The sequence below is a fragment of the Panulirus ornatus genome, chromosome 8 (genome assembly GCF_036320965.1).
Source record: "Panulirus ornatus isolate Po-2019 chromosome 8, ASM3632096v1, whole genome shotgun sequence".
NCBI classification, from domain to species: domain Eukaryota; kingdom Metazoa; phylum Arthropoda; class Malacostraca; order Decapoda; family Palinuridae; genus Panulirus; species Panulirus ornatus.
In genome coordinates, this window is record NC_092231.1 from 3,892,702 (window position 1) to 3,910,989 (window position 18,288).

At 40.4% G+C, this 18,288-nt stretch overlaps 1 protein-coding gene across 1 annotated transcript in view; it reads right to left on the reverse strand.

The window, feature by feature from the left end:
• Abca3 (ATP binding cassette subfamily A member 3) overlaps positions 1-18,288 on the reverse strand; it is a 201,783-nt gene that overhangs the window by 99,152 nt on the left and 84,343 nt on the right. Inside the window, exons 18-20 of the mRNA XM_071663978.1 lie at positions 10,526-10,775; positions 5,828-6,003; positions 3,513-3,575 (exon numbers count right to left, since the gene is read on the reverse strand). Coding sequence (XP_071520079.1) covers positions 3,513-3,575; positions 5,828-6,003; positions 10,526-10,775 — 489 coding nt within the window. The remainder of the gene's footprint in view (positions 1-3,512; positions 3,576-5,827; positions 6,004-10,525; positions 10,776-18,288) is intronic.

An 18,288-nucleotide genomic window follows, 5' to 3' on the forward strand; every position in this document is an offset into this window, starting at 1 on the left:
AAAGGAGAGGGAAGATGTGAAAGCAGAATGCCAAGAAGCTGATGGAAGAAAGAAAAGGAAGAGTAAAAGACACTTTTGCACTTTTGGAAGAAAGTTGAGGGAAAAGTTTAGGGAAAATAAAATGTTGTACTGGAAAGTGAGAAAGGAAAGAGGTGGCTATAGGAATGCAAATGCTGATGTGAGAAGTAAGGAAGGGGAGTTGCTGAATCAAATGGAGAAAGCGAAAGAAAGATGGAAAGAGTATTCTGAAAAAATTATAAATGTGGGAGAAGGCAAGGCAGCAACTGTTACATGCATAGGTATGGAGGATGGATGGAAAAAAATACAAGTGCAGGGGCCTATTGCAAGAATAAAGGTAAAGAGGGTAATAATGAGGATGAAGGTAGGAAAGACATCTGAAGCAGATGGGATTATGGCTAAAATGCTGAAGGAGAAAGTGTGATAGTGGATACATTTGATAGGTAATTTAGCATAAAAACAAATTTTTTTTGCTGAAGATTGGATGAAAGCTATTACTGTTCCTTTATTCAAAGGAAAAGTGCTAAGGATGTATGTAGGACCTACAGGAGAATAAGTTTGTTAAGTATACCAAGCACATGCAAGTGTTCATTGATAGAGTGGTGGAAACGACTGAATGCAGAATTAGTTAAGAGAAGTGGGGGAGGGTTAAGAAAGGGAAGATGAGTGGATCAGACTTTCATGGTGAAAAAGACTGTGGAAAAGTATCTAACAAATGGTAAGAAGCTGTATGCAGCTATTATGGATCTGAAGAAAATGGATGAGAGAGTTGATTGCAATGCTTTATGGGATGTGTTAAGGATATATGGGGTAGCAAACAACTGCTGGATGGTGTGAAAGCCTTCTACAGAGTAGCAACTGCATGCATAAGAATAAATGGAGAGTTGAGAGTTTCAGGATACATGTGGGTGTGAGGTGGGACTGTGTGATGTTATTGTGGCATTTTAACATATATATGAATGGAGTAATAAGAGAGGTGAAATCAAAACTAGGGAAAGGGGGTGCAAACAGGGAGTGTGGCAAAGAAGTATGGTGGCTAGTGACAAGCCCATTTGCAGAGGATACTGTGTTGATTGCTGAAAGTGAAGGGGAGTTGCAGATGGTTGTAAGTGTGTTTTACAATGCGTGCATTTTAGAATAAATGTAAGATGAGACAATTGAAGGTAAATTTGAGAAAAAGTAAAGCAATGGCATATGAAAGGACACAGAGTGAAAATATAGATTTTGCAAAACCCTAAAGAATGTGAGAAGAAAGTTTACTAAACTGCATTGCAAATATGGGTGAAAAAGACTGGAAGAGATAAGAAAAATTAAGTATTCATGAATAGGAACTGGTTTAGGTAAGTTTGGTGATGTGGAAAGAGAGATACGGAAGAGAGCAGAACAATGGAGGGTAGAGGTGTAACTACAGGAGTGAAGAAAGGATTAAGGGAAAGCATAGTCCTTCTGACCCTGACATATGCAGCTGAAACATGGTCATGGAATAAGTCACAGAGGTCAAGAATCCAGACTGTGTAAATAAACTATCTGAGAGGAGCATGTGGCATGACTAAATGGAATAAAGAAAGAAATGAGGGGGTGTATGAGAGATTTTGTATGGCAGAGTATGAAAGGAAATGAACAGTGGAGTGGTAGGATGGATGGAACAAAATACTTTGAGGTGGTTTGGGCATGTGGAAAGAATGCACAATGGGGAGTTTACATAAAGTATATGATAATAACATTAAAGGGGTTGTTGTGAGAGGAAGACCACCTATGACATGGGGAAATAGAGTGGAAGAGTACTGAAGGTAAAGAAATGGTGGAAGAATGCTTGGAAAGGTGCATGTGAGGGAGGTATTTAAGGACAGGGATAAGAAGATACTCTTTTGCTATAGTCACCCCCTTGACGGGAGTTCCTACAGAGAACAGGTGTCAGAGATACATATAGACAGATGAAGGTTAAAACAAATTGGTGCAAATTGTACCACACTTTTAACATCTAACACCTGGCATTTACAAAATCCAAGTATCACAAAAACCTGGCACTTGTTAGGGTACTGGTGCTCAAGTGAAACCCCAAGCACTTCAACTTTCAAGATGGAATCTTTTGAGGAGGAAAGTTCCTCAGTGACACTGTGATCCTTTCTATGGTATGATGATTTCTCACTCACAGCATAATCATGGGTGAGGTAAATGATGAAATTGTAAATGTAGACCATAAGCAGAAACTTAAAAAGCTGTGAAGCGGAGAAGAAGTTTCAGATGGGACAAGATTAGTGTAGTATTTCACCCTTGTACACTATAATTCAATAAATAACTTAGAGCAATTATATCTCTATTTCAATTAAAAGTTATGAAAGATGTAGTTGGCAGGCAGCTAACAACCAAGGGGGGTATATCACCAACCTGAGTTAAATTGGGAAGGTTAGGGACAGCTACATAGTGAGCCAGAACTTCAGTAGTTGTCAAGATGTACTCCTCTCACCCAGGTAACTATCTTTTCTTTCTGCCTCACCCTCACATGGACCACTGGCATTCTCTCAACAAACATACAATCTCCCCTTGTCACAAAGAACACCTGACAACACTTTACTCACAGGGCTCATTCTTTGTAACTCTAAATTTTCCTGTGTAGAACACTATGCACTAGCCCTGCCTTTTGGCAAAATAGTAGGAACACTAAAGAGTAAGTAGGAACAGTTAGGTAGAAGCATTAAGTAGAGGTAGTATGCAGCAAAATTAGGCAAGAGCATTAGGTAGAAGCAGCATGTTGGAACATCAGGCAGACTACTAGGAAAGAACCACAGCAAACACTGTGCTAGAGTTGCCCTCTGTCACTGGCCTATTAAGGGTGAGGCACTAAAGGTTAATAATAAGTGGCAATGGAGTTCATTAGTTACACAGACTCCATTGCCATGACCATCCCCTTGAGTGAGTTCCATGAGGGAAAAAGCATTACAGATATAGATAGACAGATGCACAGGAGGAAGAAAAACTATAACACAAAGTAGGAAGAAAATAGAGAAATTAATATTGATAAATATTTTTGAGAATTCCACCTCAGAAAAGACATGATACTAATACTGTATATAGAACCAATTACCATTTTATTCTAAAAAGAAAATTACACAAGTTGGTTTGGTGGTATACACCTAGCAATCAAGATCATAATTAAAAAGCCCAAAACTCTGCACAAATTACTTGACAAGCAATAATGGCTAAAACTAACTGTTTATGAGATAAGTATTAAGCTTTTAGCAATCAATACCAGTTTTGTTGCTATGAATACGTTTTTAGAAAATTCTAGATACTGCTCTGATTAACTTTAACAGGAAAACTTCTTTTACAGAAACAATGTTGTTAATTTGGTAAAAAATAAATAAACATATTTCTTGATAATCTTATATAATCTAGTTTTATAACCATAATGAGGTAGGAGGAGGAAAGCATAATCAAAACCAAAGATCCCTCAAAGCAAGACTAATTCTGAAAATTGTGCTTCTGAGTTTTACCATTTTCTATCATTAGTACGACACGCTGAACAGCTGCATTAAACCAAGTTGCTGCCACTCTCCCTGTGAAATATGTATCAAGAGTTATGTCTTTCAGTGATGCAACTGTCACTTACCAAACTAGTTACTGACCAAAATAAATATCAAAAGCAGAATGGAAAGTATCACACATTAACCTATATTCAGCTTCTGCCAAAATTATCTGGAATGGAACTATCCATGATTTGGTCATTAGCAGAATCATAACATACAAAACATGAATAGGATTAAAAGTGATGCAACATGCAGACAAATCATCAATGTACGAAAATGCTCAAAATGCCATCTCAGCAACCTGGTACCGTATCATAATAAATTTTCTGTATTTGGTATGCGGAAAACAAACCCCTCATTAAAAGTGCCATTTGTTTCTCCTAAGATGAGGTTTAGATGATCATTACTCAAACAATATATAAACACATTTAGATTATTTGGGTAACCCTCACAAAAACCACCCTCTAAACATTCAACAGTTTTGAAAGCTAAAGTAATCAAAAGTTTGGAGGAAATGTATGTTGAGATCTTGAGAGGGTACTTTTTAATCAGGCTTAAACTGCTACAAATTTCCTATAAACTCTTTAACTCAGCATGCCAAGATACGGGCATAAGAGGCACATCTATGCAATCTAAGGTTTTATAAGTATGAAAGGAAAAAAACTGGAGGAAGTGAGGTGTTTTAGATATCTTGGAGTGGATTTGGCAGCAGATGGAACCATGGAAGCGGAAGTGGAAGTGAATCATAGGGTGGGGGAGGGGGCGAAAGTTCTGGGAGCGTTGAAAAATGTGTGGAAGCTGAGAACATTATCTTGGAAAGCAAAAATGGGTATGTTTGAAGGAATAGAGGTTCCAACAATGTTATATGGTTGCGAGGCGTGGGCTATAGATAGAGTTGTGTGCAGGAGGGTGGATGTGCTGAAAATGAGATGTTTGAGGACAATATGTGGTGTTAGGTGGTTTGCTCCGAGTAAGTAATGAAAGGGTAAGAGAGATGTGTGGTAATAAAAAGAGTGTGGTTGAGAAAGCAGAGGAGGGTGTTTTGAAATGGTTTGGTCACATGGAGAGAATGAGTGAGGATAGATTGACAAAGGGGATATATGTGTCAGAGGTGGAGGGAACGAGAAGTGGGAGACCAAACTGGAGGTGGAAAGATGGAGTGAAAAAGATTTTGAGTGATTGGGGCCTGAACATGCAGGAAGGTGAAAGGCATGCAAGGAATAGAGTGAATTGGACCAATGTAGTATACCGCGGTCGACGTGCTGTTAATGGATTGAACCAGGGCATGTGAAGCGTCTGGGGTAAACCATGGAAAGTTCTGTGGGGCATGGATGTGGAAAGGGAGCTGTGGTTTCGGTGCATTATACATGACAGCTAGAGACTGAGTGTGAACGAACGTGGCCTTTGTTGTCTTTTCCTAGCGCTACCTTGCGCACATGCAGGGGGGAGGGGGTTGTTATTTCATGTGTGGCGGGGTGGCGACGGGAATGAATAAGGGCAGACAGTATGAATTATGTACATGTGTATATATGTATTTGACTGTGTGTGTATATATATATATGTATACGTTGAGATGTATAGGTATGTATATGTGTGTGTGTGGACGTGTATGTATATACATGTGTATGTGGGTGGGTTGGGCCATTCTTTCATCTGTTTCCTTGTGCTACCTCGCTAACATGGGAGACAGCGACAAAGTATAATGAATAAATAATATATAATGTGTATGTGAGTGAATGTGTCTTTCTTGTCTGTTTCCTGATGCTACCTTGCTCACGCAAGAAATAGCGATCAAGTATGAAAAAAAATCTGGAATTTTATAAAGACAGAAAGAACTTGTTGGGCAGTATGTAAGAAGATAGGTATACTTTCTTCCTTTCTTGATTAAGTATCGAAATGTACTGAAACTCGTTAAAGACATATGTACACAACTAAGAAAGCTTATTAATATATTTCATTATGATATGTACAGGTTGCTGTGCTAGTGCTGAGATAATATTTCAGGATGGCAAGCAGAATGAATATTCAAACAAACATAGTGATCATCACAGAGCACTTGCATTTAGGTACAGGCTCTACAAATACAAAGGAGCATATCCCCTGAAAATAACTCAAACCATATATTCTACTTCCTCAAAACACATCTCACACTGAAATTGTGTATGCCTTGTGCAATAACACCAAATATGCAATAAAATACACAAATGAAGTCCTCTGTAACAAATTTTCATTCATACTATCATCTGTTAGTGATATATTTTTCAAAAGTTTTCAGTTGATACCTTGCTTTGGCTGGGGTGCGTTTATTTCATCTTCCATTACATCACCTTGCTCAATGTCAAGTAACAACCCATTCTCCTGACCAACATCTAACATGCCAGTGGCTCTGCTTTTGCTTCTTGGGGGAACAACTTTGTGGAGATGGTCCATGATTCCTGGATCATTAGCCTCACCAACCCTGTTGAAGATAAATACAAAGACACATGAAGTACAAACAGTAACATATACCTATTCCCCTTTTATCGTTTTATTAATGGAAGAAGGATATGGACTGTTGAATGCACAAGATAAAAGGGTGGCAGATGTGCTGTGTTTGGGATATGGACATAAGCAGAGTGAAGGTCAAGGCAAGTGGTTCAGTGGAAAGAGAAGAGATGGTGAAATCCTTTCATAAGATGAAGTGTGGCAAAGCAGCTGGACTGTATAGGATTGCAGTTGTATTTCTCAAGAAAAGAGGTGACAAAGTTGCTATTTGGTTATCTAGGATATCTGTTGTATGCATGGCTCAAGGAGAGGTATGTAAGGATTAGTTGAATGCCTGTATGGAGGCACTGTATAAAGGCAAGGGGGGAAAATAAATGACTAAATCACAGGTACATGTTTGTAGAGTATACCTGGCAAACTGTATGGAAGGGTGGTGACTGAGAGGATGGTAGCATGCATGGAGCATCAGACTGGGGAGGAACAATATGGCTTTAAGAGTGGTGGAGGACTTGTGGCTCAGGTTACTGCTTTTAAGAATTTGTGTGAAAAATACTTTGAAAAATGAAAAGATCTGTCTTTATGTGGTATTTCTGGAGAAAGTGCATTATAGGGATGATAGAGATGCATTGCGGAAGTTGTTACATAAATATGGTGTGGGAGGAAAGCAACTAAAAGCAATGAGGAGTGTTTGTCAGAAAAGTAAAGCATGTGCATGAGTAGGAAGATTGGAAGGTGAATGGGTCCAGGTAAAGATGGGTCTTCTGCAGGAGTATGTGATGATACCATAGCTGTTTAACTTCTTTATGAATAGGGTGGAGAGAGGTGAAAGTGAGGTCTAGGAGAGAGTGGAAGGTCTGCAGTCTGATGAGAGAAGGAGGCCTCAGAGGTAGGTCAGCTCTTCTTTGCTGATGAAACAGCTCTGGTGGCATTATCAAGTGAGAAACTGCAATAGCTGGTTTCTGAATCTGGAAGAGTGTGAAAGGAGAAAGTTGAGTGTTAATGTGAACAAAAGTAAGATTATTAGGTTTAGTGTTGAAGAGAGATAGATTGGTTGGAGTGGGAATTTAAATGGATAAAACCTAGAGGAAGTGGAGGGTTTTACATACCTGGGAGTGGATATGGCAGTGGAGGGAACCATGGGAGTTAAAGTAAGCTATATGGTGGGTGAGGTAGCTCAGTCCTGGGTGATATAAAGAGTGTGTGGAAAGATCTCACTGTTTGCAAGGGCAAATATGGGTATGTAGGATGGTATGGTAGTCCCAGGGTGTTATATGGATGTCAGACACAGGCCTTTTCATTTTCTCCCTTAAGTTTACTAATACTCTCTCACCCCAACTCTCATTTGCACTCACTGGTCCCAGATTCCTGAGTTTGGAAGAGTTTGTGACAGGAGAAAGTTGAGAGTGAATGTGAATAAAAGCAAGTTTATTAGATTAAGGAATGAAGAGAGACAAGTAAGGTGAAGTATGTGTTTGACAGGAAAGAACCTGGAAATGAAGTGTTTTTCAGAGACCTGGGAATGGACATGACAGTGAATTGAACCATGAGAGCTGAAGTGGGCCATAGGGTGGTAAGAGAGCTAAAGTCCTCAGTGTACAGAAGAATGTGTATAAAGACATGTCACTATGTGTGGGGCAAAGATGGGCATGACTGATGATGCAGGACTCTTAATTATGTTGCATGACTATGTGGGAAGGACCCTGGATTAATAATTATGGAACAGGGTGGATGTGTTGTTGATGAAACATATCAGAACAATATGAGTAAGGGGTTGACTGATTAAAAGATAGGGTGAGAGAGAGGTGTGGTAGTATGAAAAGCATGTATGAGAGAGGAAAGGGGTGTGCTGAAATAATTTGGAAAGGATGAGAGAGGATAGAATGACTAAGAGGGAAGAAAATGTTGGATGCAGAAGGGATAAGGCAAAGGAGGAAACCAAGGATGATACAGAGGAATAGAGTGAAAGATCTATCTATGTATCTATCTACCTCTCTGATGCCCTTTCCCTCTGGGAATTCCCTTAGCAAAAGTCTTCATAACTGGTAAACTTGTGCCACTTCATAGACTTTAGTGCCACTGGTGAGGGTCACCCTAGCACAGTGTTCCACACGCTCCTACCTAATGTTTCTACTGGCTACTTCTATCTAAAGCATCTCCTAATATTCCGACCACCTGTTCTCTTTTCACCAGGGCAACTGCGTGACAATCACATTGCATATCTTTATATGCCAATCATCCCACATCTGCCACCATTATAAAGCACAACCAACAGTCCTTGAAAATACTCATGTCATCTCCTCTTTATCTCTGCCTATTAAAATTTTCCCCATCTGTGCCTTTCAGTGATGCTCCCATTTTCCCTCTTGCTCTCCTCATACTGTTCAACTTCAACATCATTTTCTTTTTCTCCCTGAAGTCTGCTGATACTCTCTCAACCGAACTCTCGTTTTCACTCTTTGGTGGCAGATTCGAGTCAGAAACTGCAAAAACTAGTTTCTGAATTTGGGAGAGTGTGTCAAAGGAGAAAGTTATGAATGAACATGAATAAAAGCAATGCTATAAGGATTAGCAGTGGAGAGAGACAAGTGAGTTGGAATACGTGTTTGACTGGAAAAACCTGCAGGAAGTGGTGTTTTAGAGACCTGGAACCTTGAGCTTAAAAGAGCCATAAGGTGGTGATGGGGGTAAGGTCCTGGGTGCCCTGCGGAGTGTACAGAAAAAGAAGTCACTCTGTGTGGGGCAAAGATGAGTTTCATTAATGACTGACTGCATTGTATGGATATGTGAAAAGGCCCCTATATAAATAAGTATGGAACAGGTGGATTTGTTGAAAATTAAACATCTAAGAACAATATGTTGTGTGAGGTGGGGCGAATGAATAAGAAATGATAGGATGAGAAAGAGGTGTGGTAGTTTGAAGAGTATGCATAAAAGAGAGGGGAGCACGATGTGTTCAATGGGTTTGGAGAAAAAGAAAGGATAAGATAAGAGAGACTGACTAAAATGGTAAACATATTGGATGCAGAAAGGACAAGTGAAAGAAGGATACTAAGGAGGAGACAGAGGGATAAAGTGAAAGACCTATCCATCTCTCTATATTTCTGGTGCCCTTTCCTGCCAGAAACAACCCAGAAGGAGTGGCAATGGCAAAGGAGTCTCCATAACTGGGGTACTCCAGTGCTGCTTCTTAACCTTTAATGCCTCACCCTAAACATGCAATTGGTAGAGGGCAACTTTTGCACAACGTTTCCATAGGATCCTACTTATTATTCCAACTGACTACTTCTACCTAACGTGTCAACTTAATGTTCCTTCCTATTGTTCTGATCTAATACATCTACCTAATGCTCCTGCATAATGTTCCTACCTACTACTTCTACTAGATATTACTACCTAATGATCCTCCCTAATACTTCTATCTGTTGTTCCCATCATTTTGTCAAATGGCAGGGCTAGTGCATAGCGCTCATCACAGGAAAATCTAGAGTTACGAAGAATGAGTTGTGTGAGTTAATTGCTGTCAAGTGCTATGCATGACAATGAGCAATTGTATGTTTGAGGACAGAATGCCAGCAGTCCATGTGTGGGTGAGGCAAAAAGAAAAGACAGCTACCTGGGTCAAAGGAGTGCAATTTGACAAACACTGAAATGCTGGCTTACCACACAGCCATCACTAACTTCCCCAATACCCATGCATGTAGTACTGGTAGTATAACTCTCTGTTCAGAGGCTGCCTACCAACTACAAGATATTGAGATCTGAACATGGATGATACCATGTGGCATGCATGGGATACAGCAAATTGGTGCTAAAAGTGTTATACAAGGGGTGATGTGCTATCAATGGGATAAATCAATGCATATGAAGCAGTTAGGGGAAGCCACAAAAAGGTCTGTGGGGCTTGGCTGTGGGTATTTGGTTCTGAATTCACTCCATTACACAAGACAGCAAGAGAGTGAATTAGAGTGAATGAACCCATTCTTTGTCTGTTTCTAGCACTGCCTCACCATCACAGGAAACAATGAACAGGTATGAAAAAAAATCTATAGATATGGAATAGTCTGTGGATTTCGTCTGCGGATGACAGGTTCTACTTTCTGTACATTATAAAAGATAACTAGTTTGCTGCTATGTTTCCTCATGATGGCAATAGAGGCAACTAGGCATTAAGAAATTATATAAAAACCCACACTGGGAGATCTTAACCATCTATGATTACCTAAGGATCCCTTTCTAAGTTATGTGAAAGCTATATATTTCATTTCAAGCATAAGGATACTCATGACCAGGTCTCCTAAGTATTTGGACTAATTTATAGAACTCCCAAACATCTATTTTTCAAGTGCAGTATTACATCAACATGCAATGTATGTTATATTTTTGTAGCATTTAATAAAATGCATGAATGTGTTATTCCAAGTAAGAAACTACTGCTGCTTAGGAAAAAGAACTCCTATAAAATTACTTTCTTATTACTAAGAAAACCAAGCACTAACCTCAAAAATACTTCATCCATTGTAGTCTGAGAAGCCCCAAAGCTTGAGATTTTCAGATCCTCCTTTTGTTTTTCAAGCTGCAAGAATAAGGCTTCAAATTTTGACACATCAGCATTGGGAAGAACATAGGAAAGTTCTGCTCCAATATTCTGGTCCAGTTCAGCATCAGGTATGTGAGCTTGTACTACATCAGTAATGGTATGAACATCACAATCTTTTTCCTTTACTATTATCAAATGATACCCAGCACCTGTAAAAAATTAAGAATTTACATAGCATACACTCTACCAAGCACATTTCAGTCAATTGTCAATCATTACCTATGATGTTTCCAGATGCTTAATAGGAAGACTCATAAAAAGTTCTTTGAAAACATTATGATTGAAATGTATCTTTTTTATTTCTTTTCCCACTCAAAAGCATGCTCCATTTCTCTCTGATTAACTATCAAAGTATATGAAGATGGACTTTCATATCTGAAAAGCCCCCTCTCTTAAGTCTCTTTTCAGTCTTAAAGTTTTCAGATTTCTTTGTTCTTTTCATTCATCTCTCCAACACTCAGGCCTGTTCCACTCCTTGACCAATCTATTCTTAAAATGTATTTCCTTATGCCTTTTGCAGATCTTTCTCTTGCTCTTAAAAAAACTGTGCAGTTAACATTATCATTATATCCTTTGAAGAAATTAACAGTTGCAGTCATGTCTTCCCTTGTCATTCTTCAAACATGAGCATATCCAAGACTGCTAACCTCTCTGCTGCAAGGTTCACTTATTTTAGTTACAAATTTTTCTTTCATTAGAATGTTTCAATACAGGTGACCAAAATGGTGCAACATACACATACATGAGAGTAATATATGCTATAAAGATCTGAAATAAAATATTGAAATAAAATACTATTCACATTTACTCTTAACTTTCTTCTTTCACACACTTTACCAAACTCAGTCACCAGCTTCTGCAGTTTCTCACATGAATCAGCCACCAGCGCTGTATCATCAGCAAACAACTGACTCACTTCCCAAGCTCTCTCATCCACAACAGACTTCATACTTGCCCCTCTTTCCAAAACTCTTGCATTCACCTCCCTAACAACCCCATCCATAAACAAATTAAACAACCATGGAGACATCACACACCCCTGCCGCAAACCTACATTCACTGAGAACCAATCACTTTCCTCTCTTCCTACACGTACACATGCCTTACATCCTCGATAAAAACTTTTCACTGCCTCTGACAACTTGCCTCCCACACCATATATTCTTAATACCTTCCACAGAGCATCTCTATCAACTCTATCATATTCCTTCTCCAGATCCATAAATGCTACATACAAATCCATTTGCTTTTCTAAGTATTTCTCACATACATTCTTCAAAGCAAACACCTGATCCACACATCCTCTACCACTTCTGAAACCACACTGCTCTTCCCCAATCTGATGCTCTGTTCTTGCCTTCACCCTCTCAATCAATACCCTCCCATATAATTTACCAGGAATACTCAACAAACTTATACCTCTGTAATTTGAGCACTCACTCTTATCCCCTTTGCCTTTGTACAATGGCACTATGCACGCATTCCGCCATTCCTCAGGCACCTCACCATGAGTCATACATACATTAAATAACCTTACCAACCAGTCAACAATACAGTCACCCCCTTTTTTAATAGATTCCACTGCAATACCATCCAAACCTGCTGCCTTGCCGGCTTTCATCTTCCGCAAAGCTTTTACTACCTCTTCTCTGTTTACCAAATCATTTTCCCTAACCCTCTCACTTTGCACACCACCTTGACCAAAACACCCTATATCTGCCACTCTATTATCAAACACATTCAACAATCCTTCAAAATACTCACTCCATCTCCTTCTCACATCACCATTACTTGTTATCACCTCCCCATTTGCGTCCTTCACTGAAGTTCCCATTTGCTCCCTTGTCTTACGCACTTTATTTACCTCCTTCCAGAACATCTTTCTATTCTCCCTAAAATATAATGATACTCTCTCACCCCAACTCTCATTTGCCCTCTTTTTCACCTCTTGCACCTTTCTCTTGACCTCCTGTCTCTTTCTTTTATACATCTCCCACTCAATTGCATTTTTTCCCTGCAAAAATCATCCAAATGCCTCTCTCTTCTCTTTCACTAATAATCTTACTTCTTCATCCCATATATTTTTTTTTATTGCTTTGTCGCTGTCTCCCGCGTTTGCGAGGTAGCGCAAGGAAACAGACGAAAGAAATGGCGCAACCCACCCCCATACACATGTATATACATACACGTCCACACACGCAAATATACATATCTACACAGCTTTCCATGGTTTACCCCAGACGCTTCACATGCCCCGATTCAATCCACTGACAGCAAGTCAACCCTGGTATACCACATCGATCCAATTCACTCTATTCCTTGCCCGCCTTTCACCCTCCTGCATGTTCAGGCCCCGATCACACAAAATCTTTTTCACTCCATCTTTCCACCTCCAATTTGGTCTCCCACTTCTCCTCGTTCCCTCCACCTCCGACACATATATCCTCTGGGTCAATCTTTCCTCACTCATTCTCTCCATGTGCCCAAACCATTTCAAAACACCCTCTTCTGCTCTCTCAACCACGCTCTTTTTATTTCCACACGTCTCTCTTACCCTTACGTTACTTACTCGATCAAACCACCTCACACCACACATTGTCCTCAAACATCTCATTTCCAGCACATCCATCCTCCTGCGCACAACTCTATCCATAGCCCACGCCTCGCAACCATACAACATTGTTGGAACCACTATTCCTTCAAACATACCCATTTTTGCTTTCCGAGATAATGTTCTCGACTTCCACACATTCTTCAAGGCTCCCAGGACTTTCACCCCCTCCCCCACCCTATGATCCACTTCCGCTTCCATGGTTCCATCCGCTGCCAGATCCACTCCCAGATATCTAAAACACTTTACTTCCTCCAGTTTTTCTCCATTCAAACTTACCTCCCAATTGACTTGACCCTCAACCCTACTGTACCTAATAACCTTGCTCTTATTCACATTTACTCTTAACTTTCTTCTTTCACACACTTTACCAAACTCAGTCACCAGCTTCTGCAGTTTCTCACATGAATCAGCCACCAGCGCTGTATCATCAGCGAACAACAACTGACTCACTTCCCAAGCTCTCTCATCCCCAACAGACTTCATACTTGCCCCTCTTTCCAAAACTCTTGCATTTACCTCCTTAACAACCCCATCCATAAACAAATTAAACAACCATGGAGACATCACGCATCCATGCCGCAAACCTACATTCACTGAGAACCAATCACTTTCCTCTCTTCCTACACGTCCACATGCCTTACATCCTCGATAAAAACTTTTCACTGCTTCTAACAACTTGCCTCCCACACCATACATTCTTAATACCTTCCACAGAGCATCTCTATCAACTCTATCATATGCCTTCTCCAGATCCATAAATGCTACATACAAATCCATTTGCTTTTCTAAGTATTTCTCACATACATTCTTCAGAGCACTCACTCTTATCCCCTTTGCCTTTGTACAATGGCACTATGCACGCATTCCGCCAATCCTCAGGCACCTCACCATGAGTCATACATACATTAAATAACCTTCCCAACCAGTCAACAATACAGTCACCCCCTTTTTTAACAAATTCCACTGCAATACCATCCAAACCTGCTGCCTTGCCGGCTTTCATCTTCCGCAAAGCTTTTACTACCTCTTCTCTGTTTACCAAATCATTTTCCCTAACCCTCTCACTTTGCACAACACCTCGACCAAAACACCCTATATCTGCCACTCTATCATCAAACACATTCAACAAACCTTCAAAATACTCACTCCATCTCCTTCTCACATCACCACTACTTGTTATCACCTCCCCATTTGCACCCTTCACTGAAGTTCCCATTTGCTCCCTTGTCTTACGCACTTTATTTACCTCCTTCCAGAACATCTTTTTATTCTCCCTAAAATCTAATGATACTCTCTCACCCCAACTCTCATTTGCCCTCTTTTTCACCTCTTGCACCTTTCTCTTGACCTCCTGTCTCTTTCTTTTATACATCTCCCACTCAATTGCATTTTTTTCCTGCAAAAATCATCCAAATGCCTCTCTCTTCTCTTTCACTAATAATCTTACTTCTTCATCCCACCACTCACTACCCTTTCTAATCAACCCACCTCCCACTCTTCTCATGCCACAAGCATCTTTTGCGCAATCCATCACTGATTCCCTAAATACATCCCATTCCTCCCCCACTCCCCTTACTTCCATTGTTCTCACCTTTTTCCATTCTGTACTCAGTCTCTCCTGGTACTTCCTCACACAAGTCTCCTTCCCAAGCTCACTTACTCTCACCACCCTCTTCACCCCAACATTCACTCTTCTTTTCTGAAAACCCATACAAATCTTCACCTTAGCCTCCACAAGATAATGATCAGACATCCCTCCAGTTGCACCTCTCAGCACATTAACATCCAAAAGTCTCTCTTTCGCACGCCTGTCAATTAACACGTAATCCAATATCGCTCTCTGGCCATCTCTCCTACTTACATACGTATACTTATGTATATCTCGCTTTTTAAACCAGGTATTCCCAATGACCAGTCCTTTTTCAGCACATAAATCTACAAGCTCTTCACCATTTCCATTTACAACACTGAACACCCCATGTATACCAATTACCAGGAAGTACCAGGAGAGACTGAGTACAGAATGGAAAAAGGTGAGAACAATGGAAGTAAGGGGAGTGGGGGAGGAATGGGATGTATTTAGGGAATCAGTGATGGATTGCGCAAAAGATGCTTGTGGCATGAGAAGAGTGGGAGGTGGGTTGATTAGAAAGGGTAGTGAGTGGTGGGATGAAGAAGTAAGATTATTAGTGAAAGAGAAGAGAGAGGCATTTGGATGATTTTTGCAGGAAAAAAATGCAATTGAGTGGGAGATGTATAAAAGAAAGAGACAGGAGGTCAAGAGAAAGGTGCAAGAGGTGAAAAAGAGGGCAAATGAGAGTTGGGGTGAGAGAGTATCATTAGATTTTAGGGAGAATAAAAAGATGTTCTGGAAGGAGGTAAATAAAGTGTGTAAGACAAGGGAGCAAATGGGAACTTCAGTGAAGGGCGCAAATAGGGAGGTGATAACAAGTAGTGGTGATGTGAAAAGGAGATGGAGTGAGTATTTTGAAGGTTTGTTGAATGTGTTTGATGATAGAGTGGCAGATATAGGGTGTTTTGGTCAAGGTGGTGTGCAAAGTGAGAGGGTTAGGGAAAATGATTTGGTAAACAGAGAAGAGGTAGTAAAAGCTTTGCGGAAGATGAAAGCCGGCAAGGCAGCAGGTTTGGATGGTATTGCAGTGGAATTTATTAAAAAAGGGGGTGACTGTATTACTGACTGGTTGGTAAGGTTATTTAATGTATGTATGACTCATGGTGAGGTGCCTGAGGATTGGCGGAATGCGTGCATGGTGACACTGTACAAAGGCAAGGGGGATAAGAGTGAGTGCTCAAATTACAGAGGTATAAGTTTGTTGAGTATTCCTGGTAAATTATATGGGAGGGTATTGATTGAGAGGGTGAAGGCATGTACAGAGCATCAGATTGGGGAAGAGCAGTGTGGTTTCAGAAGTGGTAGAGGATGTGTGGATCAGGTGTTTGCTTTGAAGAATGTATGTGAGAAATACTTAGAAAAGCAAATGGATTTGTATGTAGCATTTACGGATCTGAAGAGGGCATATGATAGAGTTGATAGAGATGTTCTGTGGAAGGTATTAAGAATATATGGTGTGGGAGGCAAGTTGTCAGAGGCAGTGAAAAGTTTTTATCGAGGATGTAAGGCATGTGGACGTGTAGGAAGAGAGGAAAGTGATTGGTTCTCAGTGAATGTAGGTTTGCGGCAGGGGTGTGTGATGTTTCCATGGTTGTTTAATTTGTTTATGGATGGGGTTGTTAGGGAGGTGAATGCAAGAGTTTTGGAAAGAGGGGCAAGTATGAAGTCTGTTGGGGATGAGAGAGCTTGGGAAGTGAGTCAGTTGTTGTTCGCTGATGATACAGCGCTGGTGGCTGATTCATGTGAGAAACTGCAGAAGCTGGTGACTGAGTTTGGTAAAGTGTGTGGAAGAAGAAAGTTAAGAGTAAATGTGAATAAGAGCAAGGTTATTAGGTACAGTAGGGTTGAGGGTCAAGTCAATTGGGAGGTGAGTTTGAATGGAGAAAAACTGGAGGAAGTGAAGTGTTTTAGATATCTGGGAGTGGATCTGTCAGCGGATGGAACCATGGAAGCGGAAGTGGATCATAGGGTGGGGGAGGGGGCGAAAATCCTGGGAGCCTTGAAGAATGTGTGGAAGTCGAGAACATTATCTCGGAAAGCAAAAATGGGTATGTTTGAAGGAATAGTGGTTCCAACAATGTTGTATGGTTGCGAGGCATGGGCTATGAATAGAGTTGTGCGCAGAAGGATGGATGTGCTGGAAATGAGATGTTTGAGGACAATGTGTGGTGTGAGGTGGTTTGATCGAGTGAGTAACGTAAGGGTAAGAGAGATGTGTGGAAATAAAAAGAGCGTGGTTGAGAGAGCAGAAGAGGGTGTTTTGAAGTGGTTTGGGCACATGGAGAGGATGAGTGAGGAAAGATTGACCAAGAAGATATATGTGTCGGAGGTGGAGGGAACGAGGAGAAGAGGGAGACCAAATTGGAGGTGGAAAGATGGAGTGAAAAAGATTTTGTGTGATCGGGGCCTGAACATGCAGGAGGGTGAAAGGAGGGCAAGGAATAGAGTGAATTGGAGCGATGTGGTATACCGGGGTTGACGTGCTGTCAGTGGATTGAATCAAGGCATGTGAAGCGTCTGGGGTAAACCATGGAAAGCTGTGTAGGTATGTATATTTGCGTGTGTGGACGTGTGTATGTACGTGTGTATGGGGGTTGGGCCATTTCTTTCGTCTGTTTCCTCACGCTACCTCGCAAACGCGGGAGACAGCGACAAAGTATAAAAAAAAAAAAAAAAAAAAAAAAAAAAAAATATATATATATATATATATATATATTTTTCAAACTATTCGCCATGTCCCGCATTAGCGAGGTAGCGTTAAGAACAGAGGCCTGGGCCTTTGAGGGAATACCCTCACCTGGCCCAATTCTCTGTTCCTTCTTTTGGAAAATTAAAAAAAAAAAGAAATATATATATATATATATATAAGTGCCCACATACACACATATACATACATATACATATCAACATATACATACATATACAAACACACACACTCATATATACATATGTAAACATGCGCATATTTACACTGCTTGCCCTCATCCATTCCTTTCGCTACCCCGCCCCACAGAAAACAGCATCGCTACCCCCTGCTTCAATGAGGTAGCGCCAGGGAAAGACAAAAAAGGCCACATTCGTTCACATTCAGTCTCTGGCTGTCATGTGTATTATGCGAGATAAAATTCTTAACAATATTAATGTTTACCTCTGCACACTAAATTTTTGCTGAACTATTAAATTCTTATCCATGAAAGAAATGAGGGTGGTATATAACAGATATGGTATGACAGGGAATGCAAAGGAAATGAATTTAGGAATGGTAGAGTGAGAGAAAAACTTTGAGGTGGTTTGGGCACATGGAAAGAATGCATGATAGGGAATTTACAAGAGTGTATGGCAATACAACTAAAAGGGTTGGTGTGAGAGGAAGAACACCTGTGACAAGGGAAAATAGGATGGAAGTTTACTGCAG